Source organism: Myxocyprinus asiaticus, chromosome 41 (genome assembly GCF_019703515.2).
Source record: "Myxocyprinus asiaticus isolate MX2 ecotype Aquarium Trade chromosome 41, UBuf_Myxa_2, whole genome shotgun sequence".
Lineage (NCBI taxonomy): Eukaryota > Metazoa > Chordata > Actinopteri > Cypriniformes > Catostomidae > Myxocyprinus > Myxocyprinus asiaticus.
Window position 1 is genome coordinate 5,308,424 of NC_059384.1, and position 21,212 is coordinate 5,329,635.

The 21,212-nt window shown below is 35.8% G+C and overlaps 2 protein-coding genes across 3 annotated transcripts; one reads left to right on the plus strand and one right to left on the minus strand.

Moving 5' to 3' along the window:
- Positions 1–2,094: 2,094 nt before the first annotated feature.
- Positions 2,095–11,937, minus strand: LOC127431566 (serine/threonine-protein kinase RIO3-like). Its single transcript, XM_051682033.1, has 13 exons — positions 11,681–11,937; positions 11,008–11,120; positions 10,607–10,755; positions 9,299–9,406; positions 7,379–7,488; positions 7,121–7,264; positions 6,783–6,910; positions 6,518–6,700; positions 6,100–6,259; positions 3,888–3,968; positions 3,597–3,686; positions 3,356–3,463; positions 2,095–3,093 (listed from the first exon to the last, which is right to left on the minus strand). Exons 1-13 carry the CDS (start codon positions 11,714–11,716, stop codon positions 2,977–2,979), a joined length of 1,527 nt encoding a protein of 508 aa, XP_051537993.1. The 5' UTR covers positions 11,717–11,937; the 3' UTR covers positions 2,095–2,976.
- Positions 11,938–13,565: 1,628 nt separating this feature from the next.
- On the plus strand, positions 13,566–18,693 carry LOC127431583 (transmembrane protein 241-like). 2 transcript variants are annotated; one of them, XM_051682057.1, is made up of 15 exons: positions 13,566–13,721; positions 13,959–14,005; positions 14,114–14,191; positions 14,276–14,357; positions 14,478–14,555; positions 14,687–14,712; positions 14,960–15,011; positions 15,146–15,194; positions 15,335–15,380; positions 16,160–16,195; positions 16,306–16,340; positions 16,413–16,482; positions 16,663–16,756; positions 16,961–17,031; positions 17,166–18,693. In XM_051682057.1, exons 1-15 carry the CDS (start codon positions 13,650–13,652, stop codon positions 17,218–17,220), a joined length of 891 nt encoding a protein of 296 aa, XP_051538017.1. In that variant the 5' UTR covers positions 13,566–13,649; the 3' UTR covers positions 17,221–18,693. The 2 variants fall into 2 exon arrangements, with proteins under 2 accessions (XP_051538017.1, XP_051538018.1); XM_051682058.1 differs by having other exon boundaries at positions 16,434–16,482.
- Positions 18,694–21,212: the final 2,519 nt, after the last annotated feature.

Sequence of the window (21,212 nt, forward strand, 5' to 3'; positions counted from 1 at the left end):
ACGCACCCTTGCATCTCTAGATGCAGACTTGATGTTTTTAAGAATCCCAGCCCACACTCCCTCCTCCAATCCTAAATTAAAATCTTTGTCCCATAATCTCTTGATAGAAGTTAAAGCTCCGTCGCCCAGACTCTGAATTAGCAGGGAGTAATACACTGATGCCTCATGACCTTTTCCAAAAGCAGTAATCACCCCTCCCCCAAAACCAGTAATCACCACTCCCAACAATAACACATTAATAAGATATTTTTGGGGCTGTCACTGCGGGAATCATTAGGGAAAAATTAGTCTAAGTCAAAGAAGTTTTACACAGTTAAGGAGGCCACGTGAAAAACACCTTGTTTGAACAAAATTACATTTGTTACCTTATTGCTTATTTGTATTTCTTCCTTTTGACTTCTAATGTTATATAAACTTAAAGCAAACAAAGACAGTGCCCAAAAAGCTTTAAAGATAATTATACAAAATATGCACATATGGTATAATGGCTTGGAAACCATATTATTTGAATAGCAATGAACAGATGGATATTTTTGTGAGTATCAATAAAATCATTTCTCACCATTCACCAAGAAACCTGGGTCTCGATGTGAATACGGGTTTTGAAAACAAGACATTGAGACATCACTCATCACATATGGACTAAATGGTTGGATGGGTAAATACAGGTATCTTGGTGGATTCAGAGGTTCTGGATCTGGACTGTTTAGAAAGGGAGGGCAATGGCTTAAAATGGACAGGCACAATGAAAGCAGATTCACCAAGAAGAACATGATTTAAAAAAACACACTTTCACAGCGAAATCGTAAGGATTCGAACGACTTCTCTAAATTTGGCTAATTCGTATGATAGCGTATGACTGCACTCGTATGAATTCGTAGGACCTTCACTACAGCCAATGATGTCGCTGGACATCGTTTTCATCTAATACGTGACAATTACTTGCTTCTGTCACACAAAAGCTTCCTGTCATGTTTACACACTCTACTGATCGGTTAGGTCATTAGGGGTTTCGGTAAGGGCATAATATTAATAAGCATGTCCTTGACAAATCACGCGCGGAACTCATGCTTACTTCCGCATTACACATCCGGGCTTTTGCACGTGATGAAATCGTATGAATTCATACGAACGAAATAGCCAAATCATAAAATATGTACGAATTTTCATGAGATCGGGTTGCTGTTAATCAGAACAAATCCTATGCACATTATACAGTGCACAGATAGCCACCGCTTGGAATTTGGACTAACGGGACGACTGCTTCCACTTTCATCGACATGTTATTGCATGTACCCAACATCCCCGGTAGAGGATAGTCTTGGTCGATTGAACATGTTGTAAAATTGATTAAAATAATATCCAAGCCAACAAATGTCCACTTCTGCCATTCCAACATAAGTTAGCATTTTCCTTTTTGTATATGTTTAAACTAGTATAAATAAAAACAAAAGTTTATATCAAATGTGTTAGTCGAATGCAATACACAGGGGCAAGAAAAAGTATGTGAACCCTTTGGAATTACCTACATTTATGTATAAATGTGTCTTAAAATTTGGTTTACAATAATGAACAAACACAGTCAGTTTCAACTAATAACACACAAATTATTGAATTGTTCTTGTACATACTGAATACATCATTCATCATTTTAAAAGTGTAGGTTGGAAAAATTATGTGACCCCTAGGCTAATTAGGTCATCAAAAGCTAATTAGAGTCAGGAGTTTGCAAACCTGGCATCCAATTAATGAAACGAGATTGGAGGTGTGGGTTAGAGCTACTTTGACTTATAAAAAGCACTCAAACATCAAGAATTGTTGCTTTGCATATAGCTGGAAAGGGATACAAAGTTTTCTCGAAGAGCTTAGATATTCATCTGTCCACATTTATACAAAGAGTTCACAAACGTTTTCTTGCCACTGTAAGTAAACGCATAGTTTGTGTATAAACGCATAATGTTGATGTCTTCTGAGTGGGAATAATCTAAAAACATTAAAATCACTGAGAACGTTTACATGCACACCAACACTCTGATTACTCCCAAAAATCAGCTTATTTAAAAAAATCTGACAAAGCAAGAAATCCGTGTTTACATGAGGTTTGAAATAATCGCTTTATTCTCTGCTTTTGACGTCAAACTGTAAAGAGACATGCGCTCAACATGTGTGCACATTGGATAAGCCAGCAAGAACACCGGTAAAGGCATTTACATGCCACGCAAAATCGGTGTAATGGGCAAAATTCTACCCGTGTCGACCTGTTAATTGTTACGCCATATTGTGTTTACATAACCACACGCATTGTCGGCTTATTAAGCACAATCGGTGCAAGAACGTGCATGTAAATGCTCTTATTGACAAGTCTTCACTAGGACAGACAGATCCTAAATAAATGAAGAAAAAAAAAAACATTTAATTTAAGAGTTTATTATTTACATGTTTACACAAAATACACCACAAATCTACAACAACTGTAATCTTATCAGTAAAATTGTTCAACAAAAATCTATTTGAATAATGGCTTGTGCAGAACTAGAGCAATGTCTTGGGTTCTGCTCATTACTAAAACTAAAATCAACACACAAACACCTGACAATCAGAGGTTTGACAAATCTTCTCTGTTTGCCCTTTTTGTGGAAGGAGATGCAATTTCTTTACCACAAATCTATTACATTACATGTGTCTCCATAGTTACTTTTTTTTTCTTTTTTTTTTATAACCATCTTCCAAAACTGTCTGTTAAAGAATGACAAGTTATGTTTTAATGTTTCAAATGACCGATATGTATCACTTTCAACATTGAGCAAACACGTTAACAGCAGTAGAGGGATGGCGTGAGCATTTCAGCAGGCAGAACGTGCAGAATGATGCAAAACACATTCTGAGGCCCGCGATCTGACCGTTCCACACCTTGTTGTGACTGGAGACCAAAGGGATGTTCTCTCTCTTTTATTTCAAGTGACTATTTTGCACGTGTTAATCATCATCATCATCAGTGTTTAATTGGGGTGGGCTGCCATCACTGGTGGAGGTGAAGATTTTCTTGCTGGATTTCTGCACATGGTCTTCGTTTCTTTTCTCCAGGGCTTCAATCTGTAGAAACACAATTCAAAAGGACTTAATATGCACTATATGTCCATAAACACAAAAAAACACATATTTAAACTGGAGCTCCTTTAATTTGCCCCAATCTCACCAATGATGAAACATTCATGGATGTTGGGTCTTTTCCACTTGTTATGAGCCTATTTATGCAATTATGTATTACTTTTTCTGACATCATTACATTTGCCATATGTCTTTCCAAATAATTAGCAAATGCTGATTGCAAGTAACAAACATTTGAAGGCCTTACCTGGGCTAAGAAATCAGCCTCATTATCACAGTTGATCTGCAGTCCAGACACATTGTTGAACAGCTCGAACACATTCAGAGCCTCGGACACACCAGCTTTCCGGAAAAACTGGAGAGCAGAAAGAGCATTCAGTAATGAACATATCCCTGCTTTAGGACTATCAGTATCTCTTCATAATGAATATGTCAACATACATATCTTTTAATTCCCTCATCGATCACAAGTTGGTTTGGGTACTTACAGTGGCCACATTCCTACAGTCCCGGAAGAGGAACTCTAGACCATGAGGGTGAGTGGGCTCTATGGACTGGCTCACATCAATAAACCACACCTTCAGGATATAAAACAACAGAATATAATTTACAGTTTCTTGATGTAATCAAGAGCTCCATCAAAAAACATTAAGCTTGAATGTGATGGCAAATTAATATACAGTTTAATAAATGAGAAAATAAGCTTTGTTTCTTTGTTTAGAATACAAATGTATTTATTATAAAGACCAAACGATGTTTGGATTGGCTGTCATACAAACCTGTCCATCATGCCAAAGCATGTTGTATTCACTCAAATCGGCGTGAACCAGATTACATTCTTGATACAGTCGCTGCATCATCTGTATTATAAAAAAAATGAGATAACATGCTAATTACAAAAAGTTGATCTTACAGATTTGAATTAAACTGTAGAGTGCAACACTGCCCAACCATTTTTCAACCGTCCAGAATGAAAGTCAAATTCACATTCACATGAATTTTTCCATAGGGATTTCATAAATAGGGGCCTAAAATTTCTGTAACGTGGAAAACACAGAAGGAATTGCGGAATCTAGTCATAAAAACAGAATTAATTTTTTTACGCGGAATTTGACATATTTGGAAGAAAATTACTGTATAAATGCTTAATCAAATTAAAATTGTGATATGTCCTAGTGTGATGATTGAATCACAAAAGGCTGATATTTCATTAAATATTAAGCCTGCAACAACTAATCAATAAAATCAATAATAAACAATGATGAAAATAATCGACAACTAATTTCATTATCGATTAGTTGGATAAGTGTGAAGCTCTGTTAGTGACGTGACGTCAGTAGTGAAAAATGCACTACATGATGAAACTCATTTGAGAAATGGTGGAGGCATATTGAAGCGGAAAAAACACAACCAGTTGTCCAGCGCATGGGAGCACTTTATGTTAAACACTTCAAAGAAAATCATAAGCAAATAAAGAAATTGTAATAAAATAATAAAAATAAAATGTGGCTTTTATTCGATTAATCGAATAAATAATTGAAGATTAATCGATTATCAAAATAATCGTTAGTTGCAGCCCTAATAAATATACAGTCTGAATGTGCTGCGCACTTCAAAGGTTGCAATTTCATTATATAATTAAATTGGAGCCTTTTGCGGTTTAATTAGCACATTTGGGCCATATAGCAAACTGCTTATCTGGAGGTGTGAAGCTGTCGTCAAAAACATACAAACTCAAACTGCTTCATTTGGCTTTCCGCCAAAATAAAAGCTCAATTTAACTAGAAGCGTGAAATTGAAGAAATTGCAAAAAAAAAAAAAAAAAAAAAAAAAAAAACACTTCTACTGTGTATTAAAATGTAATTTTCAATGTAGTAATAAATAATAATTATAATTAAATAAAAATTAAATTATATTTAAGCAATATCTCACAAGCAAGAGTACTGTTGTACTGAATACAAGTTTCATTAATACTCTGATGGTCTGCTATGCAGCACCGTATTTAACAACATCAACAACAACAAAAAACTCCAATTATGTGTTTTGTATTGTGCTGAGGATCTGTAAAGAAACACTTCATTTAATAAAAATAATGTAATTTTATGTTGAAAAATAAATGTTTTGTTTTTCATTTTATTTAAAATCCATTAATTCATTATAATTCGTTTTTTATGATAAAATTTAATTAAACAATAAAACTTTAATTTTAAAAATAAAATAAAATGGAAAACACAGAATTTGGAAAAAACAAAACGAAATTTTGAAAAAAATAAAATAAAACTGATTTCATAGAGCCCTACATTAAGTACTTCATTAAAGAGTTCTAAGCTATTAATTAACTAAACCAACAAGCTCTGAGGTGAATCACAACATTACAAACTTTGATTTGAAGCGGAACATTTTTTAAAAATCTGACAAAATACCAAAAGGTACAAGACTGTGTACTTAAAGTCTTTAATGAGGGAATGAACTACAATCCCATGAAGCATTGCAAATGACGTAATCGAATTAAAAATGGAGGAAAAAACTTGATTGAAAGTTTTGGATTTTAAGTGCAGAATCAATATATTTATCTTATATTGCAAATTATTCAGATATAGACAAATTTACAAGTAGTTTGAGAGTGTAGGGAGACCGACTTGATTGTGTCATTCGCAGTGTCATGTGAGAGGGCGGTCGCTGCAGAGCTCTTTTGCTGCGGTTTGTTTGCTGCAATTCTCTGATTGGTGGATCTTTCACTTCAGGATCATGGGTAGTGCAGTTCTTCACCAGGAATTCCGCTATTTAACACGATTGTAAAAAAATGACATGGACTGATGGCTTCAGCAAAAGCATTTACCATCGATTAATCATCGAAGCTCGCAGTAGGTCTGTTTTTAAAGTTTTGTAAGTTATCGTTATAAATCAATTCCCCTGTGGAAAAAATGTATGGGATGTTTTACTTCCGGAATCAGACTGTTGTGCTCTATTGTGTCATTTTAATCAACTTACGTTTAGAACTTGATAATATGCTTTTTTCATATCTTCAGAGTTCAGCATGGCATCCTTCAATTTAGGTGCAGGCACATGATCGCGGCCAATGAATGACATCACAAGGATGTGCTTCTTCAGTATCACCACCTCTGGGCACGGGATCCCGGCTTTCTTTATCCTACATGTAAATATATAAAGTATGTGTAAAGAAAGAAAAATTCTACAGTATTCTGTTCCAGTGTCAACTTAATTCAACGGAGGCATTTAACTACAGCAGAAAATCCACTCAGTCACCATTCAATTTCATTGCATGGAAGAAACAAATCTTGCATTCCACGGAAGTCATACAGATTTGGAACGACATGAGGGTGAGCAAATGATGACAGAATACCCCTTTAAATATATCACATGTCTACACTTTAAATCTGTGTATCACCTGGTGAGATTGTGCATCTCCTTCTCAGCCCACAGGCGGATAATTTTGCGAGGATTCAGCTTGCTGAAGCGATCTTTGAAGCGGTAGTCATCCTTGATATATTTGTCCCTGTTCTTAAACTCATTCAGGGTGGTCTTGAAAACTTTGAGCACACACTCCTCCGGAACGATCTTCTCTTCAAAGCTACAGCAGATGCCCAAAAATTATGAGTTGTGTTGACTGAGACTTTTGTAAGTGAGAACTCAAGTCATACCAAGAAACCCACCTTCCTCCATCAGCATGGAACACCACTGACTCTTTTCCTGTGCTGATACAGCCATTAATGTTCTCCAGTATCCCAGCATTCACCATTTTGTACATCAGCAGTCTGGTTTTGGGGTCCACAGCTTGTTCCTAAGCAAAAGAGGACATTGATTAGTCCTCTAATATACAGACACAACAAACAAGTGGACAGTTTATAAGAACACATTACATTTCTTCTAAAGTAGATACGTTTTCACTGTGCCATCAAAGAGTTTGGTAACCAAAACAAATCCTTACATCTCTAAAATATTTGGATTCTTAAAGTATGGTTCATGGTTCTTAAAGTGTAAAACTTCTCACAGCAGTCGAGTGCTCCTTCTTCTCATGCAGTCGAGCGCTGCGGCGCTGTTCTGTGTCACAGTGGCGTTTCAGAGCGTTGTACACCTTGTTGGAGAGCTTCAGGTCCATGCCGATCCCATCTCCCACCTGCACCTCTGGAGCAAACTGAAGAAAATGGATTGAAAGAGGGAGAAGAGAAAATGTTCTTGTTCAAAAACTAGTCAAAATCCCTGTTTAAGGTCAACATGTTCTTTTGGACCGAGTGTTGACTAGTCTTACATTGTCCATGCGTGCTGTGTTCTTCCGTCCACACACCTCCTCATCGTGTTTGGTGGTGATGTTCTTGCCTTTCCCAACAAAGCCTTTTTTGGGGGTAGTTGTTGGCTTTTCTGAGTAAATCAAATATGGTCCAATCAAAAACTGCTAAGTAGCGTTGAGAACCTAGAAATTACACTTCCGGTGTAGTCTGATTCATTAAAAAATTACTCTTTTGAGCCAGTTCTTTTTAATGAATTATAAAAAATAAAAAAAACCACACAAGACCGGTGTAGTCTGATTTCTTATCGAATGACTCTTATGAGTCAGTTCTTTCTGATCTACAGTGCGAAACATACAGCGTGACCAGTGTAGTCTGATTACTGAACAAACGACTCTTTTGAGCCAGTTCTTTTTACAGAATCAAAACACACAGCACAACCAGCGTAGTCTGATTACTGAACAAACGACTCTTTTGAGCTGGTTCTTTTTAATGAATCAAAACATACAGCATGACCAGTGTAGTCTGATTCCTGAATGAATGACTCTTTAGAGCCGGTTCTTTTTAATGAATCAAAAACATTCAGCATGACCAGTCTAGTCTGATTCCTGAACAAATGACTCTTTTCAGCCGGTTCCTTTTAATGAATCAAAAACATACAGCATGACCGGTATAGTCTGATTTCTTATCGAATGACTCTTATGAGTCAGTTCTTTCTGATCCACAATGCGCAACATACAGCGTGACCAGTGTACTCTGATTACTGAACAAATGACTCTTTTGAGCCAGATCTTTTTATTGAATCAAAAACATACAGCACGACCAGTGTAGTCTGATTCCTGAACAAATGACTCTTTTGAGATGGTTCTTTTTAATGAATCAAAAACATACAGCATGACCAGTGTAGCCTTATTTCTGAACTAATGACTCATGAGTTGGGTCTTTTGAATCTACAGAGCGAAACATACAGCAAGACCGGTGTAGTCTGTTACCTGAATGAATGACTCTTTCGAGTCAGTTCTTTTTAATAATGAGTAAAAACATACAGCATGATAGCCTGATTTTCAAACGAATGACTCTTTTGAGCTGGTTCTTTTTAATGAATCAAAAACATACAGTATGACTGGTGTAGTCTGATTCCTCAATGAATTACTCTTTTGAGTTGGTTCTTATAAATTAATCAAAAACATACAGCGTGACCAGTGTAGTCCGATTCCTGAATGAATGACTCTTTGAGATGATTCTTTTGAATCTACAGAGCGAAACATACAGCACAACTGGTGTAGTCTGATAACTGAACGAATTACACTTTTGAGCCGGTTCTTTTTAAATAATCAAAAACATACAGCATGAACGGTGTAGCCTGATATTCTTAACGAATGACTCTTATGAGTTGTTTCTTTTGAACCAACTCCGCAAAACATCGGCGCAACGTTCCGAACAAATTACTTTTCTGCCTGTTCTTTTTACTGAATCAAAAACATACCTGAACCACAAGTCATTAATTTCATCACGACTTTAAGTTAAACTAAAAATTGGATAGTTGTTGATATGGCAAAATGTAGTAAAAGGAACACGTAGAGTTTTGTTGCATAAACTAAAATTAATTGTTTTTATAAACATTAACGTATGAATCAAATTATCTTAATTAAAAGTCTGGGTAAACACACCATTTGCAAGAATCTGTTCTGTTAAAATATGGTGACAGACTGCTGAGGGCAGTGAATCCAATAACAATTGAATTTCTTATTTCCAAATATTTCCTCCGCAAAACTACTAAAGGAACCGTTAATGGAACCGTTAAGGAACCGGAATCGTTAAGAGGATTCGGAACTGGAATCGTTAAGTTCCTTGCGATTCCCATCCCTACTGCTATGTGATAAGGGCACATAAACAATTACATAGAATAACTGATTTTAAGTGTGGCACAAATAAGGTCTCACCAGCTTTGTAGGGGTCATGACGAGTGTCTTGCCAGTCCACCTCATCCTCAGAGCTGTCACTGTCCTCATATGGATGAACCATGCGGTAGTTCTCAAAGGATATGGAGACTGTAGATATAAACATGTAATAAAGTTAAAGGGTTAGTTCACCCAACAATGAAAATTCTCATCATTTACTCATCCTCATGCCATCCCAGATGTGTGACTTTCTATCTGCTGAACACAAACTATGATTTTTAGAAGAATATTTTAGGTCTGTATGTCCATACAGTGCAAGTGATTGGGGTCCAAAACTTTGCTTAAAAAAAAAGCACACAAAGGCAGCATAAAAGTAATCCATATGACTTAAGTGGTTACATCCATGTCTTCAGAAGCAATATGATATTTATGAGTAAGAAACAGATCTATCTATCTATATATTTTTTTTTTCTTCCCATTTTCTCCCCAATTTGGAATGCCCAATTCCCAATGCGCTCCAAGTCCTCGTGGTGGCGTAGTTACTCGCCTCAATCCGGGTGGTGGAGGACGAATCTCAGTTGCCTCCGTGTCTGAGACCGTCAATCCGCAGAGACATAGCACGTGTGGAGGCTTCACGCTATTCTCTGCGGCATCCACACACACAACTCACCACGTGCCCCACCGAAAGCGAGAACCACATTATAGCGACCACGAGGAGGTTACCCCATGTGACTACCCTCCCTAGCAACCAGGCCAATTTGGTTGCTTAGGAGACCTGGCTGGAGTCACTCAGCCCGCCCTGGATTCGAACTCGCGACTCTAGGGGTGGTAGTCAGCGCAGATCAATATTTAAGTCCTTTTTTACTATATTTCCGCTTTCCAAAAGCCCTTCCAAGCAGTCTTCTAAGAGTTCTTCTTCTTTTGTTTTTGGGGATTCACATTCTTCGTGCATATCAACACCTACTCTGCAGGGAGGAGAATTTATGGTAAAAAAAAAAAGGGCTTAGAAATATTTATCTATTTCTCTCTCACACCTATCATATCACTTCTGAAGACATGGATTTAGCCACTGGAGTCGTATGGATTACTTTTATGCTGCCTTTATGTACTTTTTTGAGCTTCAAAATTTTGGACCCTGTTGACTTGCATTGTATGGACCTACAGAGCTGAGATATTCTTCTAAAAATCTTCGCTTATGTTCAGCAGAAGAAAGTAAGTCATACACATCTGGTATGGCATGAGGGTGTGTAAAAGATGAGAGAATTTTCATTTTTGGGTGAACTATCCCTTTAAGACCATGCTGAGTTAACATGAAAAAAACTTTAATTTCTGCCACAAGCTGGTTTTTACCTTTGCTGTCTCCATTAAACTTCTTCTCCTCTATGCGCAGCTGCGTATCAAACTCACGATCGAACTGCATCTGCAGCATCTGGGCCAGAATCAGGTCGCTGGATGTGTCCGTTTCAGCAGCGCAGGTCAGGTCCAGATCAGTACTGAAACTAGTGAATATGAAAGATTTATGCGAAAGATGTTTAAGTTACAAGAAAAGATTTTCAACAAATGGAACTCGTGGATGAAAATGACTTTTAAATAGAATACAAGTTCTAAAAGATACCAGGCTGGTTTGTGTAATTGATATCACTGCCAAGAGGCATTACACCACTGTTGACTACATTTAAATCTAAGCAGGCGGGGTGCTTAAACCATTACAATGGCAATAACAACACATTTAGTAGATTTGTGAGACTCACTCTGGGTTTGGGAAAGAGTTGTCCTCCTCATGCATCTGTCTAGCCAGTTGTTCACTCATAACTTCAGCCAGAGAGAAGGGCGACGGTGCCAGGGTGGGAGTGCCCCAAGGGTTCTGGAAGAACATAAAATAATAATAATAATAATGATCTCTTTAAATTACTGATAGTGAACTCATTAAAATCTTGTGTCTAGAAAATCAGAGCATAATTTATCATTTGTGAGCTGACATTTACAGATCATCCAATCATCCAATTACTGAAATTAAGTCTCAAGTATTCTAATATTAGTCTGACCAAGTCATTAAGCCTACAAATGATGACTCAAGAGTTTCAAGTCCACAAACTAAACATTCTTACACAAGGGCAACACACACCTTTCTAAAGCTTACCTTGCCCATGAACTTTCCTACCATATTAAACTACCTGAATGTTTGCTTTTCAGTTCTATTCAAATCTATTCAAACACAAAACCTAGCAACTGATTAAAGTTCATTACCAAGTTAACTCAACCCCACTGGTTAAAGTGGACATGTCAGGCAGGTTTAGAGTCATTACTCACCCTGTTTTGTAATGGCTGAAAGGCTCTGTACTAAACCAAGTCATATGGTAGACATGGATGAACTTATTAACATATTTTGACTGTCAGATGACATCGATTGTTAAGAAATCTCACCTTTGTCTCTTTTGTTGACACTTCAAGTTGATCCATGCTTGCTTTTGACAGAAGGTTTAGATTCAAGCAGAAAAAACGATTAAGCTGCTTTTCGAGTAGATAATATGAATAAACGTTCGTTAATATCGACTTTAATCTTAAATGTACTACTAAGTATGACTATCTTTAACAAAGACGGCTAAAACGTGGCTAAAACGACAAATTAATTCGTTACCGACTGTATGATGCAACCTACAATGGTTGGTGGGACAACCCACCATGACAATGACATCATCAGGTCTGTTTTTCAAAATAAAGGTATTACCTAAAAAAATTCTTTTTTTATTCTTTTTTTTATTATCAAAAAGGTGTAGAAGTAATTTAAAGTATTGTTATTATTGTCACTTTTTACTCTTTTCAAACCTTTATTTTGACCAAAACATACCATTATATGTATAATTCGGCCTGTTTTTTCCAAAATAAAAGTCTTAAAAAAATAAATAAAAACAATGCAAAGATGAAGAACTGATTAGTAGTTTATACACACTTTTTTGTTTATATAATAACATATAATTTCTTAAATAATAAAATTGTCGTTTACATTCATATTTGTGAAATTACACCAGAAAGCAGAGGATACACTACAACTGTAAATTTGAGCTACGTTTTTAATTATCAAAATGGTACAGGTTTTTTTTATTTTTTTTTTTTATCCCCTTTTCTCCCAATTTGGAATGCCCAATTCCCACTACTTAGTAGGTCCTCGTGGTGGCGCAGTTACTCACCTCAATCCGGGTGGCGGAGGACAAGTCTCAGTTGCCTCCGCTTCTGAGACTGTCAATCCACGCATCTTATCACGTGGCTCGTCATGCATGACACTGCGGAGACTCAGAGCATGTGGAGGCTCATGCTATTCTCCGCGATCCATGCACAACTTAACCACGTGCCCCATTGAGAGCGAGAACCACTAATCGTGACCACGAGGAGGTTACCCCATGTGACTCTACCCTCCCTAGCAACCGGGCCAATTTGGTTGCTTAGGAGACCTGGCTGGAGTCACTCAGCATGCTCTGAATTCGAACTTGCGACTCTAGGGGTGGTAGTCAGCGTCAATACTCACTGAGCTACCCAGGCCCCGGTACAGGTAATTTTGAAAGTATTTTTTTTTTATTATTATGACACTCGTTTTATACCTTTATTTAGAAAAAGAGGCTCTTTTTATTTAAATATAAAAACATAATTAAAAAAATTTAAAGAGCGACATCTGGACATATTGTGAAATTTTTTTCTGGTGTAATATGAGGCATTATTGTTTCACTAATTCAAATGTAAACTACAATACTTTTATTAAAGTTATGGTATAATGACAAAAAAAAATCTCTGTAGATTAATAATAATTTCTTTATCCTTATGGTGAAATTTGACATTCATAAACAGACATTTTTTTTTTTTTAAAAGATTTTGACAATTCTTACTTTTTTTTATCAGATCAGTTAATTTAATTTATTATAATCTGGATAATTAAAAACTAATTTGCTCAATGTGATGTTTAAAAATGATTTTCACTTTAAAAATATTTTGTTTGACACTCATAAACAGAACTTTCTTAAAAAGATACCTAGATTTGATGTTTTATGTTTTACTTGAATCAACTAATACAGTGTAATACAGTACATTTTTATATATTTTTTATTACTTGATTTGTTATTCAAAATGTATGTTCGCTTTTATCAGCAGAGATTTCAAATATTTTGTATATGACTGATAAAAATAATAATTACGTACAAAAATCTGTATAATTACTTTCTGGTTCGTTTTAATCTTTTGTTGCTCAAAATGTCAGATTTCAAACAGACTTTTATTGGTTAAAAATGTCCTGCGTGTCACAGTGGGCGTGGTCATCAGAACAGAGGAAGTACAAATGAGATGACAGTAAAGGAGTTTAAGATGAGCTGTGCATGAAACCAAAGTTATTGATGCATCCATACCAATGAATGTTGCTCGAGTGATCCTTGCTCTAATATTCTGCACCTTTTTTACAGCATCATATTTCACAAATAAGGTGAATTAACTTTATTCCTCTTTGGACTGATAGGCAGCATTGTGTCTAAAACAGCACTGTTGTTAAAAATTGCATTGCATGTTTTAAATCTGTGTTGTGTAGTGTCTACTTATGCCTACAAATGCCATTTCTGGTTGTGTTTTAGTTGTGTGGACTTTTTTGTTAAAACATTGTAAATGTTGACAGCTATCAGTGTCAGAAAACACTCAAATTAATCATTGTCTTTTTGATTTACAGTATGTCCTGTTTATCCTAAAGTTTACATTTCCAACCATTTTTCAGGGGTAAGTATACAGGACATATTGATGTTTGTAATTCCCCAGATAGGTTAAAAATAAAAATGTATTTCACACAATATTTCAATATTTTTCTTTATAATTAACTGTCTACAGGTGGCAAACCTCCACTGGAGCTCTATTGCTACTGGTTACTTGGAAACTAGGTTGGGTTGAAATCAATGGGCTGTCCAGGTAACTTATATATGCATCTATATAATGTCAGGGCATTATTATGATCTGGCTTATTCATTTATTTTTGCTGTGTTTGTTTTCTAGATCGGCAGCTTTTTCCCAGCTTCCTGGGTCATTCTTATTTATTGGAAACATTTATGCTGGGTCCAAAGCACTTTCGCTTTTGGTAAGTGGAAAATCTTCAAAAACGACTTGCTTTTTGGGAATTTTACTTTATTTCTTAAGACGTGACTTACAGTACATAATATAATATCTTATCTTAGTTCTCTTTGTTTTTTTTTTTTAGCCAATTCCTTTCTTCTTTGTGTTACAAAATGCCTCAGAGGTCTTTACCCTTCTCATTATAACGGTTACTCAAAGAGAGGTAAGTATAAATACGGCTAGGTTAGCTGTTTAATAGGTTTAAAAATCATAATGCGGTTTAGTTTTTCTTATTGATGTTTTTATAATATTCTTATACTATCACGTTCATAACTTTGTGCCATTAATATTCAGAAACCTTCATGGATGAAATTATTAAGGTATGTTTCTTTCAATTATACAGTCGGGTATAAAATTGGTTTTAAATTGGTTATACCAAAATTGAAATAAAATTGATTATGTTCTAATACTGTACTGAGAATAAACTAATGCATGAGTAAAAATAAAGAAGTAGATTTACTTCAAACATTATTAATATTACATTTCATGTTTCTGTTAAAGTAGAACATTAGATGTAAAGTAGGTTTGAGATCTAATGTATAATTGCTCAAATTATATTCTTTACAGTGTGTGTATGCTGCTGGGATCTGCTACCAGCCTTATTCTGTACAATCCACAAGTAAGTTGAAAAATATACATTGATGCTTTCTGCATAATAAACGTTTTGACCATCGCTGTGTCCTGTAATAATAAAAATGGTCCAGTCTGCATTTCACATGTCCTCTTTATGGTTCAATTGGTCTCACCTCTCAGTTTGGTCCCAGTGGCTACACATGGGCATCCATCCATCTGTTCTGTGTAGGTGAGTGAGTATTTATTTGTTGTTGGAGCCAGAATTACAAGTTCTTAGTGCATTAATCTAAGTAACAATCTTAAAACTATGGTGATAAATATGAAATTGTGTAGTCGTTGTATGTTAATTTAGACTCTTTTCTAATTTAGGATCATATAAAGTATTCCAGAAGAATTCCAAAACCAGCCATCTAAGGTAGTTAATATATGTTGTGTATTGTGACTGCTTACAAAAATGTGCTGTTAAAGGGATAGTTCACCCAAAAATAGCAATTCTGTCATCATTTACTCACCTTCATGCCATCCCAAATGTGCATGAATTTCTTTCATCTGCTGAGCACATATGAAGATTTTTAGAAGAATATTTCAGCTCTGTAGGTTCATACAATGCAAGTGAGTGGTGACCAGAACTTTGAAGCTCCAAAAAATCACATAAGGGCAGCATATAAGTTATCCATATGACTCCAGTGGTTAATTCCAAATCTCCAAAGTTATATGATAGGTGTGGGTGAGAAACAGATCAATATTTAAGTCCTTTTTTACTATAAATATCCACTATCAGATTAACTTTCACATTCTGAAAGTGAAAGTCAAAGTGGAGATTTATAGAAAAAAGGATTGAAATATTGATCTGTTTCTCACCCAAAGTGATTGCATCGCTTCAGAAGACGTATATTAAACAAGTCGTGTCTTATGGATTACTATTATGTTGCTTAATGTGATTTTGAGCTACAAAGTTCTGGTCACCATTCACTTGCATTGTATGGACCAACAGAGCTGAAATATTCTTCTAAAAATCTTCATTTGTGTTCAGCAGAAGAAAGAAAGTCATACACCTGGGATGTCATGAGGGTGAGTAAATGATGAGATAATTTTTAATTTTTGGGTGAACTATCCTTTTAACATATCTGTGTGTCTGTTTGAAATATTTGAAATGTCCTTATTGTGCATTATTTTCAATATTTTATTCACCAGTGATCTTGAAGAGCAGTTCATCAACTATGTGACCAGGTAAATAGATAAATATGAAAATGAATTTTGTCATTTTTTGTCAAATATGTTTAACATTTCCTTTACATTTTCATTTTCTGCCACAATTAATTTCTACTCTTATTTTTCAGTACATTGTTACTTGCCTCCCTTGCATACTCAACAGGTAATAAAATACATTTAATGCAACAATGTTTTTTATTTTTTTACTACAATTCAATTTTTTTTACATTTTCAGGTGACCTGTCTGGTGCCTTAGATTTTCCTCTCCTGACCTCATCCAGGTTCCATACTGGCTGTTTGGCCAGGTGAGGAACATATTCATATATTCAGTGGGACTGTTTGTTGCAAATGAAGATTACAGTGAAGATTCAGACTGTCAAAAGTGTCTTTTTGAAAGGAATCCCTGTAATTTTATCATAAGAAAGTGTCTGTCTTTTCAAATCTGTCTTGTGCTGATTGCAAAACCCATTTCTTTGTTATTAAAGTGCCATTTTCAGTTTTTCTCTGATGCTTGCAACCGTGAAGCTGAAGAGCAGTCTGTCTCAGGAACACTGTGGGGTCTGGTTCTTCCTAGCCAAGGTGAGACACACCCCTAAAAATATATTTAAAAATTGTTATGGCCCCATTAACCATTCTCATAACCACCAATAATAAGTTAGAGACATAAAAAAATGCAACAGAAAGACAGTGCTTTGAATGTTTCCCTGTGTCATTTACATAGCAAAATGAATTTAAAATTAAACTCTGGGCAGATTAATTATTTTTGCACTGTTGTTGTCTTAGGTACTGGCCTCAGGTCTTTCATTTCTTCTTTCCACATTCAACACTGTGATCAGTCCTGTGACACTTTGCTGGTGAGTTCATAACCAGTTTCTGCTAGGCACATGTCATAGAGTACATCACAACACAGGAGACTTTGCAGTGGTATTTACATGTAGCATAAAGTGAAATGATTAAATAAATGTCATGATTTTGTTTCTTTCCTTAGCATTATCCTGAATTACACCGGAGAGGCCTTGTTTTTGTTTTCTGACAGATTATAAAAATTGTTATTGAGATTAATTGTATTCTTAGTGCCTTTTGAAGATTCACCAACTATTTCAGTCACTCCACCTTAAACCTTTTATACAGTCTTTATTAAACAATCCAGATTCTGTAATGTTACTCTTGTACTTAAATAATTGTCCATAATAAATAAATAGCCCCCCCTTCATATACCCTAGAAAAACCTCACAAATCCCAAAATAGAGCATCATTTAAAGGCACAGGTAACATTTGTTAGTACTGAAGGCCATTTACCCATCCTTGTCTTTTTTTCTGTAATGGCCTTGCAAATATTCAACTTTTATGTTCAGAAAGTGAAAAACATTTGCTATAATTTGCTATAATCTGTTTACTTTCACATATATAGAAAATGTGGCCAGTAAATTCTAAACATTTAATTAGGGTTTTCTATTTTCTATTTCAGCAGCAACTTTTGTAGTTACTGTAAATTGTCAACCTTGTACATCCTTTATGTAGGATGTCATTATCTTGCAGTGTTTACTTTTTAAATCCTTTATTGTATCATGTATGCCACACCTTTCTTTATATTAGTAGTACAACTCTTTGTAAAAACAAAAAATATGGGGAAACAGTGGTATATTAGGCTCCAGTAGCTCTCATGCAGTTTTTCAAAAATAGTTTTTACATAATAGCCGTCACCATTAAAGTATTATTGGTAAAATATACAGTACTGTGCAAAAGTTTTAGGCACTTGTGAAAAATGTTGCATAGTGAGGATGTCTTCAAAAATAATGACATAAATAGTTTTCATTTATCACTTAATGTCATACCTTTAAAACAGCACCAATTCTCCTAGTTACACCTGTACACAGTTTTTCTTGGTTGTTGGCAGATAGGATGTTCCAAGCTTCTTGGAGAATTCTCCACATCTGTTTAGGCTGTCTCAATTGCTTCTGTCTCTTTATGTATTCTCAGACTGACACGATGTTCAGTGGGGGGTTTTGTGGGGGACATGACATCTGTTGCAGGGCTCCCTGTTCTTCTATTCAAATTTTTTCTATTTACAAAAGTAATGTTTGGGAGTCTAAAATGTATATTTCCTATTGACACACTAAAGCTGAAAATATAGATAACCATCTTAAGACAAATGTTTTTGTGAAACATCTTATGTGCCTAAAACTTTGCACAGTACTGTATATGTTGTTGTGGTGTCATTTTATTAAAGTATGAGTATTATTCATAATTATTGCAGCTTGGTTGACGGTTATAATACTTTTCATAAGAAAACCAGAGTGTCTAATAACTCTAAATATATAAATAACTCTCACCTTTAAAATATTCTAGCTACTAGTACTGGGATTATTCAGTTTGAATTGAATGATGTTTACTGTATTTCAGAGCCACAATGTTATGCTATTTTTACAGCTTCTGTCATGAAACTGCACCTTCCTTTTATTCATTTTCTGTTTCAAATCTGTCTTTTCAAAAGTAAATAAAATGATTTCAATGACCATTTTCCATCTTTGTTTTCTGCTGAAAATAAAACGAAATAATAGAACACAGAATTGATGTCGTACAATCTTTAATGAGTCAGGATTGGTTGGTATTAGGGTTAAAACAGTCATAGAAAACCTTTTTTTATTCATTTAATTAATGAAAAATAATTTATAGAGTCAATGTACATTTTTTGTGTAATGCTCTGCTCTGAATTTTGAGCAAATCATTATTTCGAGGCAATGAATCAGTTAAACCAGTTTGCAAATTGGTATGATTCATTAGCGGATCTGTCTGAATTTAAATGATTTTAAAAAATCGTTATGGATTATAGAAAAATCATGGAAATGTGTTGGTAAAGAAGGGATGGGAGCCCCGAGATAAGTAATTTACAATACTGAAAAACTACTGAAATTTTCAATGCTAAAAGTTCCCCCTGATTCAACCACAGTCTCTCCATTCTCTAATGGACACCAAGACATCAGTCGATTTGTTATCGATAGGTATAGTCTCTTGGTCTCTCTAGTTGTTATTCACTCACAAATCCGATCAAACTAGGTAGGTAAAATATGTCAAGACAAACACTGATGTTGGCTTGACAAAGACTTGTATGAAAGTTTAAAGTAGTTTTAAAAGTTTGATGGTTATACACACATTACAGTAAGACAAACAGCCAGTAAGCTAGCTGGTCAGACAAACAGTCAGAAAGACTCAAAAAATATATTAGACTTTTTATTATTTTTATTTTCTCCCCAATTTTGGAATGCCCAATTCCCACTACTTAGCAGGTCCTCGTGGTGGCGTGGTTACTCACCTCAATCCGGGTGGCGGAGGATAAGTCTCAGTTGCCTCCGCTTCTGTGACCGTCAATCCGCACATATTATCACGTGGCTCGCTGTGCATGACTCCGCGGAGACTCACAGCATGTGGAGGCTCATGCTACTCTCCGCGATCCACGCACAAATTACCATGCGCCCCTTTGAGAATGAGAACCGCTTAATCGTGACCACAAGGAGGTAACCCCATGTGACTCTACCCTCCCTAGCAACCGGGCCAATTTGGTTGCTTAGGAGACCTGGCTGGAGTCACTCAGCACACCCTGGATTTGAACTCATCAATACTCGCTGAGCTACCCAGGACCCATATTATACTATTTTTAAGATTTACTGATTTCAACTTCACAGCAAAATTCCATCAAATTAAAAGAGCTGTTCAGCTGTGGGTTCCCTCGAGATTTTATGGGTTTTTAGAATGGGGTTTTTCAACTTATGAGTAATCGTAAAGTAACATTTACCACAGACCTTATTTTCCTCATAAGTTGAAAAACCCCATTCTAAAAACCCATAGGAAAATCCAGAGGGAACCCATGGTGAATACTCTTCCGGGTTTTTGGACTACAAGCTGAACAAAGCTGAAGTAGGTAATTTCTGCGCTACTAGTTCCACCAAACGGAATTGCAAGTAAACTCTCCAAACGGCATTTTGCGCCCTTGAAGGGCACTTCACGAAGGTCGTTCCAAACAAAAGTAAAGCCCGGTGCACACTGTATGATTTTGGCAACAATTCTGCCGTCTGAGACAAATTTCGGGAATCCTAAAGGATTTCTGTCATCGTAGGGCAAAATCAGCAATCTTACAACATTCAGTGTGACATGCTCACCAACAGTCGATCTTTAGCCTCCGACCAAGTTCTGGCAGTGTCAGAAATTTAGCATCGCATTCGTATAGTATGACTGCTATTACGATGGTTACCCCAATTCACTGTTTTCAGACAAACCTTGCTGAGTGTGCTCCTTGTAAAAAAATCTTGCTGTTTCGCTTCTATTCAGCAATGCTCTAACGCACTATGCACTCAGCCATGTAATGTATGAATTTTCGAAGTGTAGTGTCATCCCAAATGGAACCCTTAATAGTTTTTTACTACATGGAAGCGTTTAACAGCTGACGGAAGTCACGTTTCAAACCCAAGCGCTGTGTTGCCGCTGCTTTTGCGCGCTATCCACGCTCAGTTCAAGACTTATATCTCAATAATATACATATTCACACACCATGGTATGATGGTAAAGCATTTAACTCACTTTTGTATGGTGCTGTCTTCACATAAGTTTCACTAGATTTCATATTCTCCATTATTTACAATTGTTTTGCCAGATCACCATCGCTGCCAATAACTCCGCCCCTTCCACTATGTACGGCAAACCGTGTGCGCTGACTGTACGAAGTGACCAACGGTTCACACTCCGTTTTGACGGTTGAAAAAATGCATCATCCGGGTATTCGTAGTGCACTTCTTTTTTTTGCATTTTCAGTCTGAACATACTACTCGCACTATTTATACTTCAAAATGACGTAAAATAGCGCAGAAGTGTGCGGTTTGAGACACCTCCTGTTTACAACGCATGGATGGCTCACTCATAGTTGTCTCTGCATATTAAGCTGGGATAGGAGAAAGTATTTTAACAGAAAAAGTTACATAATTCAGCTTTAACAAAATTTAATTAAAGCTAATATTTATATTATTTTATTAAAGATAAATAA